This window comes from Procambarus clarkii, chromosome 31 (genome assembly GCF_040958095.1).
Source record: "Procambarus clarkii isolate CNS0578487 chromosome 31, FALCON_Pclarkii_2.0, whole genome shotgun sequence".
NCBI classification, from domain to species: domain Eukaryota; kingdom Metazoa; phylum Arthropoda; class Malacostraca; order Decapoda; family Cambaridae; genus Procambarus; species Procambarus clarkii.
Genome location: NC_091180.1, coordinates 34179230 through 34195362, shown reverse-complemented (window position 1 = coordinate 34195362; position 16133 = coordinate 34179230). Strand labels below are relative to the sequence as shown.

General features: G+C 45.0%; 1 protein-coding gene across 1 annotated transcript; it reads left to right on the top strand.

Annotated features, from left to right (window-relative positions):
- Nucleotides 1-4483: 4483 nt before the first annotated feature.
- Nucleotides 4484-13668, top strand: LOC138370267 (uncharacterized). Its single transcript, XM_069334274.1, has 4 exons — nt 4484-4520; nt 11558-11668; nt 12117-12710; nt 13523-13668. Exons 1-4 carry the CDS (start codon nt 4484-4486, stop codon nt 13666-13668), a joined length of 888 nt encoding a protein of 295 aa, XP_069190375.1.
- The last annotated feature ends 2465 nt before the right edge of the window (nt 13669-16133 follow it).

The window sequence follows — 16133 nt, the reverse complement described above, 5'->3', positions numbered from 1 at the left end:
GTTTACAAGCATGAAAACTTGCCAATCAACTGTTGTTATTGTTATAAACAGCCTCCTGGTGCTTCGGAGCTCATTAACTGTTTAATAATTGTAAACAAAGCCGCCAAAGATTGAGAAAAGATGGACAGGTTCGTAAGTGCTTGCGTAACTGCTTTCGTGAATTTGGCCCCAGGTTCGTAACCGCTTTCGTGAATCTAGCCCCAGGTTCGTAAGTGCTTGCGTAACTGCTTCGTGAATCTGGCCCCAGGTTCGTAAGTGCCTGCGTAACTGCTTTCGTGAATCTGGTCCCAGGTTCGTAAGTGCTTGCGCAACTGCTTCGTGAATCTGGCCCCAGGTTCGTAAGTGCTTGCGTAACTGCTTCGTGAATCTGGCCCCAGGAGTCACAAGGGATCCTGGGACAAGGGGTCATGGGATACTGGTCTTGGGACAAGCTGCTCCCCAACAACTAGACCCATCTGATGACCTTAAACCGGTAGTTGCATCACCGTAAACTAGCAAAGTCACTAGCTACTAATGGTAGTTTAAGGGGGGGATATTTGAGGTCAGATTTCCTACTAACAATAATCTAACCTCAAACAATAAGCCGCTAATTGCATGCCAAAACTGGTCTAACCAAACAGCTAATCTCAGAATAACTTGGAACGCAAACCACAGTTTCTAACACGCAAAAATCACAATAGCGTGATGCATGAAATAAGCAAATATAGTTCAGTAGAACTTCTGGTTGCAATTCTTTTGACCATGTTATAGCTCAGTCGATTAAGGCAGCGTCTGGGATGCTCTGGGCCGTAGGTTCGAATCCTCGTCACGGTCCTTGTAGATTTGTTCACAGTGTCTAACAAACTCAACGATCATTACAACACATAACAAGACTGCGAGTCACAATAACGTGGTTGAAGACAGTGATGATCAAACTACACACCAGAAGATGAGGAGACGACGACGTTTCGGTCCGTCTTTGAACCAGTAATAAGACGTGTGTTAAGACGACCTCATAATGCTCCAGGATGGACCGAAACGTCTTCGCTTCTCCACCTTCTGGGTTGTGGTTTGGTCATCAACAAATAACAAAAACAACATGACTATAACCAATATTTTTTTACTTGTAATAAGTTTACTATGATCCATGAACCTATTGGTGGAGGCAACAAACGTAAACAGAGTTACATATTCTTTAAAGGGAAGAATTATACATTTGAGCTGAAAATTATACATTCAAATCTTATTTATTCCCTAACCTTAACCATGGATGGGAAGGACTTACAAGAACAAGGCGAGGGAGAAGTCAGGAAGAGAATGTGGAAGGGAATATATGGAGATATTTCCATATATTTTTCCAGTACAAGGAGAAAGGACTAAGACAATATAAGGAGAAAGCACTAAGCCAGTATAAGGAGAAGCACTAAGCCAATATAAACATAGCTTTGTGAAAAAGACATAAGCTGGGGGTATGAGGACAGAGGGTAGGAACGCTGCCATGCCTCCTGGACCATCGGGAATCGAACGCTGACCCTGCAACGAGCTAGGCCATCGCTCTTCCGACCAGCCACACCCAATGGACGTTAGAGGACGCGAAGTAATGGAGAATGAAGAGATGTGGTCAGTGGAAGAAGGGAGAGAGAGAGAAACGGAAAGGAACAGGGAAGTAAACGAGAAAAAAAAGTGAGAAATTCTAATGGAAGGGAATTAGTAGGAGGGTGAAAAATAATGGTAGTTGATAGAGCAAAAGGGAAGGAAGGAATGTGAGGAAGAGGAGGAGGAGGAGGAACATTAAGGGGCCATCCTTCACCGCCTTATCAATGGTGTGACCATGGCAGAGGGCCATCACCACACCAGATGAAGATGCCCACGTGATGCTAATGTCCATCTCCCCAGCATCCCTCTTCCTTCTCCCTCCCCCCCCCCTCCCCCTTTGTGTGTCTGTCTCATTCTCTTCTCTCCCTATGGGCTTTTTCTCCAACTCTCTTCTCTACCTGAACCTGAGAGAGGAGAGAGTGATAGCAAGTGGGTTAAAATGAGTACAAGAGTGAATGTAGGAGAGAGAAAGGGAATAAAAAGAGAGAGTACAAAAGCAATAGAGGGTACAGAAGCAGAGAGAGAGAGAGCAGATAGGATTTTCTTTTAATGGGTTGCCATTTCAAACAGCGTGAGTTTAGATTTATCTCTAAATGGCTCAATCTGATTACAGTTCGAACACCTTAAACATCCTCAAGTCACCTAAGAGGCATCTTAGACCAGAGTCCTGAAGTTCCACCACTTAATACTTGGATACAATGATTCCATCACTTGCGAAAGTCGGAAGGAAAACAGTGAATATTTTCCATTGACACCAAGACACCACAATGGAATCATACTACCTACCTGTAGGAGTCACAATAACGTGGCTGAAACATGTCGACCACACCACACACTAGAAAGTGAAGGGACGACGACGTGTTTCGGTCCGTCCTGGACCATTCTCAAGTCGATTGGGAATGGACAATCGACTTGAGAATGGTCCAGGACGGACCGAAACACGTCCTCGTCGTCCCTTCATTTTTTAGTGTGTGGTTTAGTCAACTACCTACCTGCTTACACATAGATGACATAGTTCTAATGTATGACTTGTTAGTACCAGTACTTGCTAGTACCAAGACTTACTAGTACCAGGACTTGCTAGTACCAAGACTTACTAGTACCAGGACTTGCTAATACCAAGACTTACTAGTACCAGGACTTGCTAGTACCAAGACTTACTAGTACCAGGACTTGCTAGTACCAAGACTTATTAGTACCAGGACTTGCTAGTACCAGTACTTGCTAGTACCAAGACTTACTAGTACCAGGACTTGCTAGTACCAGTACTTGCTAGTACCAAGACTTACTAGTACCAGTACTTGCTAGTACCAAGACTTACTAGTACCAGGACTTGCTAGTACCAGTACTTGCTAGTACCAGTACTTGCTAGTACCAGTACTTGCTAGTACCAAACCTTGCTAGTACCAGGACTTGCTAGTACCAGTACTTCCTAGTACCAGTACTTGCTAGTACCAGTACTTCCTAGTACCAGTGTGCTGAATGTGACTCCATTCATCTACTCAGCCGACGGCCCCATCTTTACACCCACAGGTAATTCGACACAAGTTCATTCCCCCTCTTTACTCTTCACCAATGACTGTTGTGTCTAGCAATGCGCATGTTACTTTGATCTCATAAACTCGCTAAGGGGTAGATAATGGGGTCTCTGGTAGATAATGGGGTCTCTGGTAGATAATGGGGTCTCTGGTAGATAATGGAGTCTCTGGTAGATAATGGGGTCTGGTAGATAATGGGGTCTCTGGTAGATAATGGGGTATCTGGTAGATAATGGGGTCTCTGGTAGATAATGGGGACTAGCGGAGGCTGTGACGCTGACGAGACGTGCACTAAAGTGTTTCTAAGCAGCAGCAGGTGTTGAATAAAAGGTTCCTGAGCAACACAAGGAGTTTAACCAAAGGTTCCTGAGCTCCACAAGGAGTTTAGCCAAAGGTTCCTGAGCAACGCAAGGCGTTGGTCTACGGGTTCCTGAGCAACACAAGGAGTATAGCCAAAGGTTCCTGAACTACACAAGGAGTTTAGCCAAAGGTTCCTGAGCGCCACAAGGAGTTTAGCCAAAGGTTCATGAGCAACACAAGGAGTTTAACCAAAGGTTCCTGAGCAACACAAGGATTTTAACCAAAGGTTCCTGAGCTACACAGGGAGTTTAACCAAAGGTTCCTGAACTGCACAAGGAGTTTAGCTAGAGTTTAGCCAAAGGTTCCTGAGCAACACAAGGCGTTGGTCTACGGGTTCCTGAACAACACAAGGAGTTGGGCCAAAGGTTCCTGAACAACACAAGGAGTTGGGCCAAAGGTTCCTGAACAACACAAGGAGTTGGGCCAAAGGTTCCTGAACAACACAAGGAGTTGGGCCAAAGGTTCCTGAACAACACAAGGAGTTGGGCCAAAGGTTCCTGAACAACACAAGGAGTTGGGCCAAAGGTTCCTGAACAACACAAGGAGTTGGGCCAAAGGTTCCTGAACAACACAAGGAGTTGGGCTACGGGTTCCCGAGCTCCACAAGGACTTGAGTAAAGTTCCTGTATTATATAAAGTGTTGTCAATTTGATCCTCTTGACCTACAGCTCTTTCGTCGAGTCCCACTAGGGATCTTTTGACCAAAACACGACATCGTGCTTCATACTGTTGTATAGGCCTGGAAATATTGTATAAATACAGTGAAGCGCCCTAATCCTACCCTACCAGAGGACCCAAAACACAAAACGGGACAATACGTCACTTTCGCCAGCCGTTTTCATTTTCTAATGCGACGATTTTTGGCCTTAGAGTAATACGTCAAAATACGTCGTGTATTAGCACGCGACCAAATCACAAGGTCAGGGGGTGGGTTTGACGGCTGAGTGGACAGCGCTCGGGATTCGTAGTCCTAAGGTTCCGGGTTCGATCCCCGGCGGAGGCGGAAACAAATGGACACCGAGAAGCGGGTCAATCAGACTATGAAAGGTGGGTCAAAGTATGAACGCTGAGTCAGACCAAACATGAACGCTGAGTCAGACCAAACATGAACGCCGAGTCAGACCAAACATGAACGCTGAGTCAGACCAAACATGAACGCTGAGTCAGACCAAACATGAACGCCGAGTCAGACCAAACATGAACGCTGAGTCAGACCAAACATGAACGCCGAGTCAGACCAAACATGAACGCTGAGTCAGACCAAACATGAACGCTGAGTCAGACCAAACATGAACGCCGAGTCAGACCAAACATGAACGCTGAGTCAGACCAAACATGAACGCTGAGTCAGACCAAACATGAACGCTGAGTCAGACCAAACATGAACGCCGAGTCAGACCAAACATGAACGCCGAGTCAGACCAAACATGAACGCCGAGTCAGACCAAACATGAACGCCGAGTCAGACCAAACATGAACGCTGAGTCAGACCAAACATGAACGCTGAGTCAGACCAAACATGAACGCCGAGTCAGACCAAACATGAACGCCGAGTCAGACCAAACATGAACGCTGAGTCAGACCAAACATGAACGCCGAGTCAGACCAAACATGAACGCTGGGACTAACAACCAAACCCACTGAGTGAAACAAGGTGTTAATTTCCACACGGTCAATCCAGCGAGAAATTATAAGTCAGGATTAAAAAATAAAAAATAAAAACTCGACATGGATTAATTGTAGAAATCAAAATACAATTTTCGAGTCTATTATATCTTTTTAGGGCGGAGAGTGATGGTGGATACTACCTTGTTTATGTGAGTGAGAGATGGATTAATGTCTCTATTAGTTAGTGCCCAATCTCTTCCGCCCCCCGCCCTTCTCTTCCAATACTTCAATAACCTCTCCCTTTCCTGTTCCACCAATCCCAGCTACTCTATCCTCCGTTAATCCCCCATTTCTTTCTCTCCCATTTCGGGCACCTATCCTCTATTCTTCTCTCCCCCTCCCCCTCCCACCACCACCTCTTCCATCCTTCGGCGGAGCTCGTTCTTCTGGCGCCCAGCGGGAGAGTGTGACGGGACACTGGTGTTCACACTTCCCCTCACCCCTGCCCATGCCCGGGCATCCTTCATGCTTCTCCTGCCCGCCCATGCCCCATACTGATGAGGCGAGAGGGCAGCGGGGGGCCCACGGGGCACGGCTGGTCGCTGGCATGGGATTTGGGAGGACAGGCGGCGTTGGTACCCCCCAGACAGGGTATACAGGGTACCCCCTGTCCCAGGGTGTGTGGGACAGGCGGGGGTGTAGGTGGAAGGGGGGTGGAACAGTGCGTGACTGGTAGGGTATAGAGTGGAAGTGTCTGTTCCAGAGACTGTTCCAAGGACTGTTCCAGAGACTGTTCCAAGGACTGTTCCAGAGACTGTTCCAAGGACTGTTCAAGAGAATGTTCCAAGGATTGTTCCAGAGACTGTTCCAAGGATTGTTCCAGAGGGCTGCCAAACTGGGCTCCACACTCAAGAGGGTTAAGTGTGAATTACATCATTTACCACCACAAGAGTTAAGAGAACCCCCAAGAGTCCCAAGAGTTAAGAGAACCCCCAAGAGTTAAGAGAACCCCCAAGAGTTAAGAGAACCCACAAGACTTAAGAGAACCCCAAGAGTTAAGAGAACCCCCAAGAGTTAAGAGAACCCCCAAGTGTTAAGAGAACCCCCAAGAGTTAAGAGAACCAACAAGAGTTAAGAGAACCCACAAGAGTTAAGAGAACCCCCAAGAGTTAAGAGAACCCCCAAGAGTTAAGAGAACCCACAAGAGTTAAGAGAACCCACAAGAGTTAAGAGAACCCCCAAGAGTTAAGAGAACCCACAAGAGTTAAGAGAACCCACAAGTGTTAAGAGAACCCCCAAGAGTTAAGAGAACCCCCAAGAGTTAAGAGAACCCCCAAGAGTTAAGAGAACCCCCAAGTGTTAAGAGAACCCCCAAGAGTTAAGAGAACCCCCAAGAGTTAAGAGAACCCCCAAGAGTTGAGAGAACCCCCAAGAGTTGAGAGAACTCACAAGAGTTAAGAGAACCCCCAAGAGTTAAGAGAACCCCCAAGAGTTAAGAGAACCCCCAAGAGTTAAGAGAACCCCCAAGTGTTAAGAGAACCCCCAAGAGTTAAGAGAACCAACAAGAGTTAAGAGAACCCACAAGAGTTAAGAGAACCCCCAAGAGTTAAGAGAACCCCCAAGAGTTAAGAAAACCCACAAGAGTTAAGAGAACCCACAAGAGTTAAGAGAACCCCCAAGAGTTAAGAGAACCCCCAAGAGCTGAGAGAACCCACAAGACTTAAGAGAACCCCACGAGTTAAGAGAACCCCCAAGAGTTAAGAGAACCCCCAAGTGTTAAGAGAACCCCCAAGAGTTAAGAGAACCAACAAGAGTTAAGAGAACCCAGAAGAGTTAAGAGAACCCCCAAGAGTTAAGAGAACTCCCAAGAGTTAAGAGAACCCACAAGAGTTAAGAGAACCCACAAGAGTTAAGAGAACCCCCAAGAGTTAAGAGAACCCACAAGAGTTAAGAGAACCCACAAGTGTTAAGAGAACCCCCAAGAGTTAAGAGAACCCCCAAGAGTTAAGAGAACCCCCAAGAGTTAAGAGAACCCCCAAGTGTTAAGAGAACCCCCAAGAGTTAAGAGAACCCCCAAGAGTTGAGAGAACCCCCAAGAGTTGAGAGAACCCCCAAGAGTTAAGAGAACTCACAAGAGTTAAGAGAACCCCCAAGAGTTAAGAGAACCCCCAAGAGTTAAGAGAACCCCCAAGTGTTAAGAGAACCCCCAAGAGTTAAGAGAACCAACAAGAGTTAAGAGAACCCACAAGAGTTAAGAGAACCCCCAAGAGTTAAGAGAACCCCCAAGAGTTAAGAGAACCCACAAGAGTTAAGAGAACCCACAAGAGTTAAGAGAACCCCCAAGAGTTAAGAGAACCCACAAGAGTTAAGAGAACCCCCAAGAGTTAAGAGAACCCACAAGAGTTAAGAGAACCCACAAGAGTTAGGAGAACCCCCAAGAGTTAAGAGAACCCCCAAGAGTTAAGAGAACCCACAAGAGTTTAGAGAACCCCCAAGAGTTAAGAGAACCCCCAAGAGTTAAGAGAACCCCCAAGAGTTAAGAGAACCCACAAGAGTTAAGAGAACCCACAAGAGTTAAGAGAACCCCCAAGAGTTAAGAGAACCCACAAGAGTTAAGAGAACCCACAAGTGTTAAGAGAACCCCCAAGAGTTAAGAGAACCCCCAAGAGTTAAGAGAACCCCCAAGAGTTAAGAGAACCCCCAAGTGTTAAGAGACCCCCCAAGAGTTAAGAGAACCCCCAAGAGTTGAGAGAACCCCCAAGAGTTGAGAGAACCCCCAAGAGTTAAGAGAACTCACAAGAGTTAAGAGAACCCCCAAGAGTTAAGAGAACCCCCAAGAGTTAAGAGAACCCCCAAGTGTTACGAGAGCCCCCAAGAGTTAAGAGAACCCACAAGAGTTAAGAGAACCCCCAAGAGTTAAGAGAACCCCCAAGAGTTAAGAGAACCCACAAGAGTTAAGAGAACCCACAAGAGTTAAGAGAACCCCCAAGAGTTAAGAGAACCCACAAGAGTTAAGAGAACCCCCAAGAGTTAAGAGAACCCACAAGAGTTAAGAGAACCCACAAGAGTTAGGAGAACCCCCAAGAGTTAAGAGAACCCCCAAGAGTTAAGAGAACCCACAAGAGTTTAGAGAACCCCCAAGAGTTAAGAGAACCCCCAAGAGTTAAGAGAACCCCCAAGAGTTAAGAGAACCCCCAAGAGTTAAGAGAACCCCCAAGAGTTAAGAGAACCCCCAAGAGTTAAGAGAACCCCCAAGAGTTAAAAGACCCCACAAGAGTTAAGAGAACCCCCAAGAGTTAAGACGACCCCCAAGAGTTAAGAGAACCCCCAAGTGTTAAGAGAACCCCCAAGAGTTAAGAGAACCCCCAAGAGTTGAGAGAACCCCCAAGAGTTGAGAGAACCCCCAAGAGTTAAGAGAACCCCCAAGAGTTAAGAGACCCCACAAGAGTTAAGAGAACCCCCAAGAGTTTCTCCAGAATCTGGTAATGATGAGAACTATAAATAAAGTTTAGTACATAACAAAGGCCAAGATAAACAGAGGAGGAGAAGCAGGTAAGAAAATCTGTATTAAAAAATCTTCCCAAGACCCATTTTCCCATTTGAAGCAACACCTATTTATATGTAAACATTTATGCACTTGTCTACCCCTATTTTTTGTAAACGTTTTGTGATGAAACTTCTAAACTTATCTATGATATTACTTGGTAGTTTGTTCTTATGTTGTTGTTCATAAAGATTCGCTACCTGGAACAAAAAGTTCCAAGTAGCACGGGCTATGGTGAGCCCGTGTTGTTCTTATGATTTGCACATGCCTATGGGTGAATCAGTCTTCAAATATCTGATTAATTAATCTAAATTTATATTATTTTAATTATTTTTTGGCGTGATAAAATTGGTTTAATTTACTTGTGTTGTAACTATGAATAATATTCTGGGAATAATTTATTATGTATACCCCTTGTTAAACCCTTTCATCTAATTGTCCTCCCCAATTATGTCCACCTGTATACAATATGTTCACCTATATATCATATATCCACCTGTATATAATATATATTCTAGAGAGAGTATTATTTTTGCTTTTCATTTGAGTCTCTCTTTATAACTTTATAACACTCTGAATTGTAACTAACTCTCTATAGTTATAAACTATAACTTTATAGCAGCCGTGTTCAACAGCCTGGTTGACCAGTCCAGCAACGAGGAGGCCTGGTCGACGATCGGGCCGCGGGGTCGCTGAGTCCCGAAATCACCTCAAGGTAACCTCAAGGTAAGGAGGGTTTAAACTCCCGGAAAGTCTTAGATATTCCTTTATGTACATTCTTCATATCATTAGCAACAACTCTCTAGTATTAGTATGTTGCAATCAACTCTATTGCAAACTCTAAGTTGAGGCTCCACATTAGCACGACAATATTAAAGACCTAATTTTTATTAATTAAAACTTTTTATATATAAACTTGTAGATAACTTATAGCCTTAATTCGAACAGCTATGCATTATATAATTATATATATCCCTCTCTTATTAATGGAATTTAGCAATTTTGATAATTGTATATTTTATATCTGATATATGCAGAATATATTCCAAGGCTTTTAACTCCTATACTCATCAAGAACTGATTGTATCAGTCATTAATCAGTCTCATTTGATTGGCTATTTAGGTCGTCCAGTTCCATGCTTTAATCTTTGTCTGAGATATATTACCAGCCTTAATTTAGTTACCTCGATAAATCCTTTATCTGTAGATGTTAAAGCCTAGGAACATAATATCGTAATTTCTATTGATGCGATAGAGCTACGATATAATCTCAATTGATACGGTGCAGCCACGATAGCATCTCTATTGATACGATATTGGGCTGGACGGTAGAGCGACGGTCTCGCTTCATGCAGGTCGGCGTTCAATCCCCCCGAGACCGTTCACAAGCGGCTGGCCACCATTCCTTTCCCGCCGTCCCATCCCAAATCCTTATCCTGACCCTTTCCCAGTGCTATATAGTCGTAATGGCTTGGCGCTCTTCCCTGATAACTCCCCCTCCCCTCCTCTACAATATAACAACCAGTTATCAAGAGCTTGCAAGCACCTCAAGCACATCAAGCAATCTACAAGTCCAAGAGAGGATTACCAGTTTACAAAATAAATTACCAGTTTACATAAAAAGTATATATATGCTGGTTAGCATTGTAAATGTGTGGCCACGTCTGTGGTAGAAAATAATAATAATTATAATAAAGTACTCGTGTAGCCTCACCCTAAAGATAACCGACTGGGTTATCGTTCTCAAAAGAAGGATAACCCAGTTATCCTTTGAGAGGATAACCACCTCCTACCCTTCTCTTTTCACACTAGCGTGGAATAGATGCTTCTGTGTCTCTGCTTATACTCACTCCATTCTTTGCCTTCGAAAATACTAAACTTTAACTAAACACAACTTTTAAATCAGTAAACTACTTAGAAGAAATAAATGTTCAACTTCCTTCCCAATTTAGTAAGAACATATATTCCTAGTTGTTTCCTAAGTAAAACTCTAAGTCTCTACAGAGTAATTATTAGAATCAACAGCCTCATCAACGCCTTCTTTACTTTAAAATATATTGTTACCAACAAATTGATGATATTCCTCAAAATAATATAAGTTTATTGTGCAGCTCTCTACCTATTGACGTGTTTTGGGGGGCCAGATCTCGCCATTAATATATTGCTTCTAGCCTAACTATAGCCAAAGCTTGAGAAAAGATGGACAAAAGCATGAAAACTTGCCAATCAACTGTTGTTATTGTTATAAACAGCCTCCTGGTGCTTCGGAGCTCATTAACTGTTTAATAATTGTAAACAAAGCCGCCAAAGATTGAGAAAAGATGGATAGGTCCGTAAGTGCTTGCGTAACTGCTTCGTGAATCTGGCCCCAGGTTCGTAAGCGCTTGCGTAACTGCTTCGTGAATCTGGCCCCAGGTTCGTAAGTACTTCCGTAACTGCTTCGTGAATCTGGCCCTAGGTTCGTAAGTGCTTGCATAACTGCTTCGTGAATCTGGCCCTAGGTTCGTAAGTGCTTGCGTAACTGCTTCGTGAATCTGGCCCTAGGTTCGTAAGTGCTTGCGTAACTGCTACGTGAATCTGACCCCAGATGAGTTGTTCGTCTCTCTCTGGACGTCTCTGCTATGATTCTTGCTTTTTGTTATTCAAATCCTCTTTATTTGTAGGTGTTAGATGGGGTCTTTCATGTTTTAGAAATACAGAGAAAATGGACGATTATTCGCAGGTGCTCTGTTTCAACCACTGCACCCTCTTCAATCCATCTTCAAGCCCCTCTTCCCCCCCATCAATCATCCATTTCTAGCCGAACGTGGACGTCAGGAGGGCGTCACAGTACGACTTATTACACGTCACAGTACACAGTCACAGGGCGTCACAGTACGACACAGTACGACGATTACTCAAAACTCTACCTTAAACTTTTAACCTCCTGAAGGAACGCCAATCCTTCAACACAACATTTCCTCTTACACATCAGATATCCCGCCAGAGACTCCGGCTGGAACCTCCAACCTCTGGAAGCCAACTGCTCGAGGAGCTACGGCAGGTGATGCGAGCGGTTGATAGCGACAATTATTCAGAGCTGTTGCAACTTCAAAGCCAAAACATCAATCAAAATCCTCTATTTCGCAACCCTCTCAATTCTTCGCAGACATATTTTGCTATCTCGTGTCGACCTTCTTCACGACGCCCCCGAACGAACTCTCTTTCTTGGAGTTCGAAGCCTCATAACAAGAGCTCTTGAGTTATAGACTCTCAGACACTCCATCATCCCAATCAAGGACTTAACTGGACTGGTCGGTGCCTCCCTCCCCCCCCCCTCTCCCTCCCACACATACATAACCCACTCAGTATACTAAACAAGTATGCTGGATCAGTATACTGGTTCAGTACGTCGAGCCTGGACGCTGTGAATCAAAGTTTATGACGACTACCTTTCAGCGGGGTTAGTTAAAATGTCGGATACGTTTTGATAATTAGCGTGCGAGATCCAGGTGTTGGTCAGGGTCAGGATCAGGGAACAGGATCAGGGTACAGGATCAGGGAACAGGATCAGGGTACAGGATCAGGGTACAGGATCAGGGAACAGGATCAGGGAACAGGATCAGGGTACAGGATCAGGGAACAGGATCAGGGAACAGGATCAGGGTACAGGATCAGGGAACTATCAGGGAACAAGATCAAGGAACAGGATCAGGGTACAGGATCAGGGTACAGGATCAGGGAACAGGATCAGGGAACAGGATCAGGGTACAGGATCAGGGAACAGGATCAGGGTACAGGATCAGGGAACAGGATCAGGGAACAGGATCAGGGAACAGGATCAGGGAACAGGATCAGGGTACAGGATCAGGGAACAGGATCAGGGAACAGGATCAGGGCACAGGATCAGGGAACAGGATCAGGGAACAGGATCAGGGTACAGGATCAGGGTACAGGATCAGGGTACAGGATCAGGGAACAGGATCAGGGTACAGGATCAGGGTACAGGATCAGGGAACAGGATCAGGGAACAGGATCAGGGCACAGGATCAGGGAACAGGATCAGGGAACAGGATCAGGGTACAGGATCAGGGAACAGGATCAGGGTACAGGATCAGGGAACAGGATCAACCAGACATTGCTTGACTAAACTGAAACACTTAAAACTGTTCCCTCCAGATATTAAATGACAAGTTTCGTTTTGTTTCCCCTCAAAAACAATTGTTTTCCATCTCGCTGAAACACATATTGAACTCACCTCTCTTTCCTGGTCCAGGGTTCGTGGCCCCGATGGCCCAAGTGTATAAACAACCGCAATATGTGCTTAGCATATATTGCGTTTGTTTAAACACCTCCTCCTTCAAGAAAAAGCTCTTAGGAGTGAGTCGTCCACCCCACCTTACGCATTAGAATCAACGGTTCGCTGGAGACGTCTTTGAAAACACCACCTCTTTACGACACCTTACATAATATATACATATATATATATATATACCTGACTGCCAGACAGCCCGAGTCGCAGTCAGGTATCGTGGGCGGCGGGCACGATATATGTACTACGTTAGATTTGAGTGCTTAATCTTGCCAGCGCCGTCAGTACAATCGGGTAAGCCATTAGCTATAAAAGTCGCCATCAATCATGGAGTTTTGACGGCATCCCCGTGAGGGGAAAATTGTCTTCTGCTTCAGTCGTGTGTTGGGACGCCTGCTGCTGTTGACCCCCCCCCCCTCCACCCCCCCCCCCCTACTGTTGTTGACCCCCCCCCTCCTACTGTTGTTGACCCCCCCCCTGCTGTTGTTACACACATGACGCGTCGAGCGCTCATTTTGACAGGTATCACACACCTCTAATTGAGAGAGATATTCGCGCCTCAAAATGAAAGGTTCATATCTCAAAATGAAAGTTTTACTCCTCAAGACGAAAGTTTTACTCCTCAAGATGAAAGTTTTACTCCTCAAGATGAAAGTTTTACTCCTCAAGACGAAAGTTTTACTCCTCAAGATGAAAGTTTTACTCCTCAAGATGAAAGTTTTACTCCTCAAGATGAGAGTTTTACACATTAAAATGAAAATTTCACACTTCAAAAAGAAGTTTCACACTTCAAAAAGAAAATTTCCAATCATAAAAATAGAGTTTCACACCCCAACATACACCACTGTTCTCAGCGAGCATATACAGAAATGCTCAGTAAGAAGCATTTTGGAGATGAGTGGACCGGGCCGCGGGGACACTAAGCCCCGAAATCATCTCAAAATAACCTCAATGAAGATAGCACTGGAGCATTTGGAGAATGAGGTGCAACTCACCCTGCTCCAGTCTTTCGCGTGCCACTTGTCACGTGAAAATCATTCACTGCTTAAATTAGAACTGCTACTCCAAGGATGTGGAGTGTCACCTCCCAAGTTCACCCTCGACGCCCCTAGGCTGAGGTTCACCTCAGACTCCCACAAAACAATCCACAACTCCTCACCTGCAGCCCAAACAATCACTGGAGAAAAAGATAAATAACTCTGACTGGGGGGCAGGGAGGGGTGGGGAGGCCGGGGTTGAATAACTTCACACAAGGGTGTTCTGAGGTTAACTGCTCCCTCGCTCAAACCCCCGTCTCGAGATACTGATGCCAGCATGTCAAGGAGGAGGTGTTGTCTGAGGCGTTTAACAAGGTGTCTTCTCTGTCTTGGCTGACAAATACATCATTTTCTGAGCCATCCATCTTATACTTTCCAGGGATTTTCATATATATAAACTCACACGTTTTACTTGAACCATCACACCTTGGACGAACCTTCCAGCGGTTCCATTATTGTTCCTAACAGCATTACTCTATTTATTTATATAATTTATATACAAGAAGGTACATTGGGTTTATTAGAGTACAGAGACTTGAAGTTGGACACTCTTGTAAAACTTGTAATACAACTTGTAAATACGTATTTATTGCTTGTAATCTATTACTGAGAAAATAACCTAAATCCACGAGACTGCATCAAAGCTTCAGTTTCCCAAATCTTTCAAAGTTTATAATAAAGGTTGAAAATAATCATGCCACAGACCAAAAAAAAAAAAGACCAATTTATCAACGGAACTAATTAATCAGCGATCATTTAAGATAACAAACAGTAGAGATTATTAATCACCAAACATCAGAGACATATAATTAACAGACATTACAGATAATTATAAACAAATATTAAAATCTGGCGAATTATGTTAGATTATGAATTTGGTTGCAATATACTCTTGTGGTCAATGATGAGAGAGAGAGAGAGAGAGAGAGAGAGAGAGAGAGAGAGAGAGGGAGAGAGAGAGAGAGAGAGGGAGAGAGAGGGAGAGAGAGAGAGAGAGAGAGAGAGAGAGAGAGAGAGAGAGAGAGAGAGAGAGAGAGAGAGAGAGAGAGAGAGAGAGAGAGAGAGAGAGAGAGAGGGAGAGAGAGAGAGAGAGAGAGAGAGAGAGAGAGAGAGAGAGAGAGAGAGAGAGAGAGAGAGAGAGAGAGGGAGAGGGAGAGGGAGAGAGAGAGAGAGAGAGAGAGAGAGAGAGAGAGAGAGAGAGAGAGAGAGAGAGAGAGAGGGAGAGGGAGAGGGAGAGGGAGAGGGAGAGAGAGAGAGAGAGAGAGAGAGAGAGAGAGAGAGAGAGAGAGAGAGAGAGAGAGGGAGAGAGAGAGAGAGAGAGAGAGAGAGAGAGAGAGAGAGAGAGAGAGAGAGAGAGAGAGAGAGAGAGAGAGAGAGAGAGAGAGAGAGAGAGAGAGAGAGAGAGAGAGAAGCATTCATAACAATAAACCCGCTTACCATAAAATAGAGACAACTTGCCCTAAATGAGAGCGGAACGAGACAAAGAGACAGACACGGAAGGACAGACCTCAACATCAGCGCCTCGGAGCAGAGTCCGGACGGACAAACGGAGATGAAAGACACGCAGCCTCCCCCCTCAGGAAACATCTAAATTGACTGATGTTATCTCCTGCCATAAGTTAGAGATGCGCCACTCTTCTCAAGATTTAAAGCTGTATTTACTGAGCGCTCCGGTGTCTTCATTCTCACTTCCCCCCTCCTTCCCTGTCACAGCTCCTCAGTGGCCCAGAGGAGCTGCCTGACTCCTGTCTCCACACTCACAGCTAAGAAATAATACCTCTCCCACAGGTTAACACCTTTCCTTCCAATATGTGTGTGTGTGTGTGTGTGTGTGTGTGTGTGTGTGTGTGTGTGTGTGTGTGTGTGTGTGTGTGTGTGTGTGTGTGTGCGTGCGTGTGTGTGTACTCACATAATTGTGCTTGCGGGGATTGAGCTTTGTCTCTTTGGTCCCGCCTCTCAGCTGTCAATCAACTGGTGTACAGGTTCCAGAGCCTACTGGGGTCTATCATATCTACATTTGAAACTGTGTATGGAGTCAGCCTCCACCACATCACTGCCTAATGCATTCCAATTACTGTACGCGCGCGCGTGTGTGTGTGTGTGTGTATTCACCTAGTTGTGTTTGCGGGGGTTGAGCTTTGCTCTTTCGGCCCACCTCTCAACTGTTTACTAACTACTTT

What these genes read in the sequence shown, in the direction of transcription:
- LOC138370267 (XM_069334274.1), top strand. Translation starts at nt 4,484, where the DNA reads ATGGACACCGAGAAGCGGGTCAATCAGACTATGAAAG. An exon ending in TGCTCGAGGAGCTACGGCAG is followed by an intron (nt 11,669 to 12,116) that starts GTGATGCGAGCG and finishes TGCGAGATCCAG; the next exon opens with GTGTTGGTCAGGGTCAGGAT. An exon ending in GATCAGGGAACAGGATCAGG is followed by an intron (nt 12,711 to 13,522) that starts GTACAGGATCAG and finishes TTACTCCTCAAG; the next exon opens with ACGAAAGTTTTACTCCTCAA.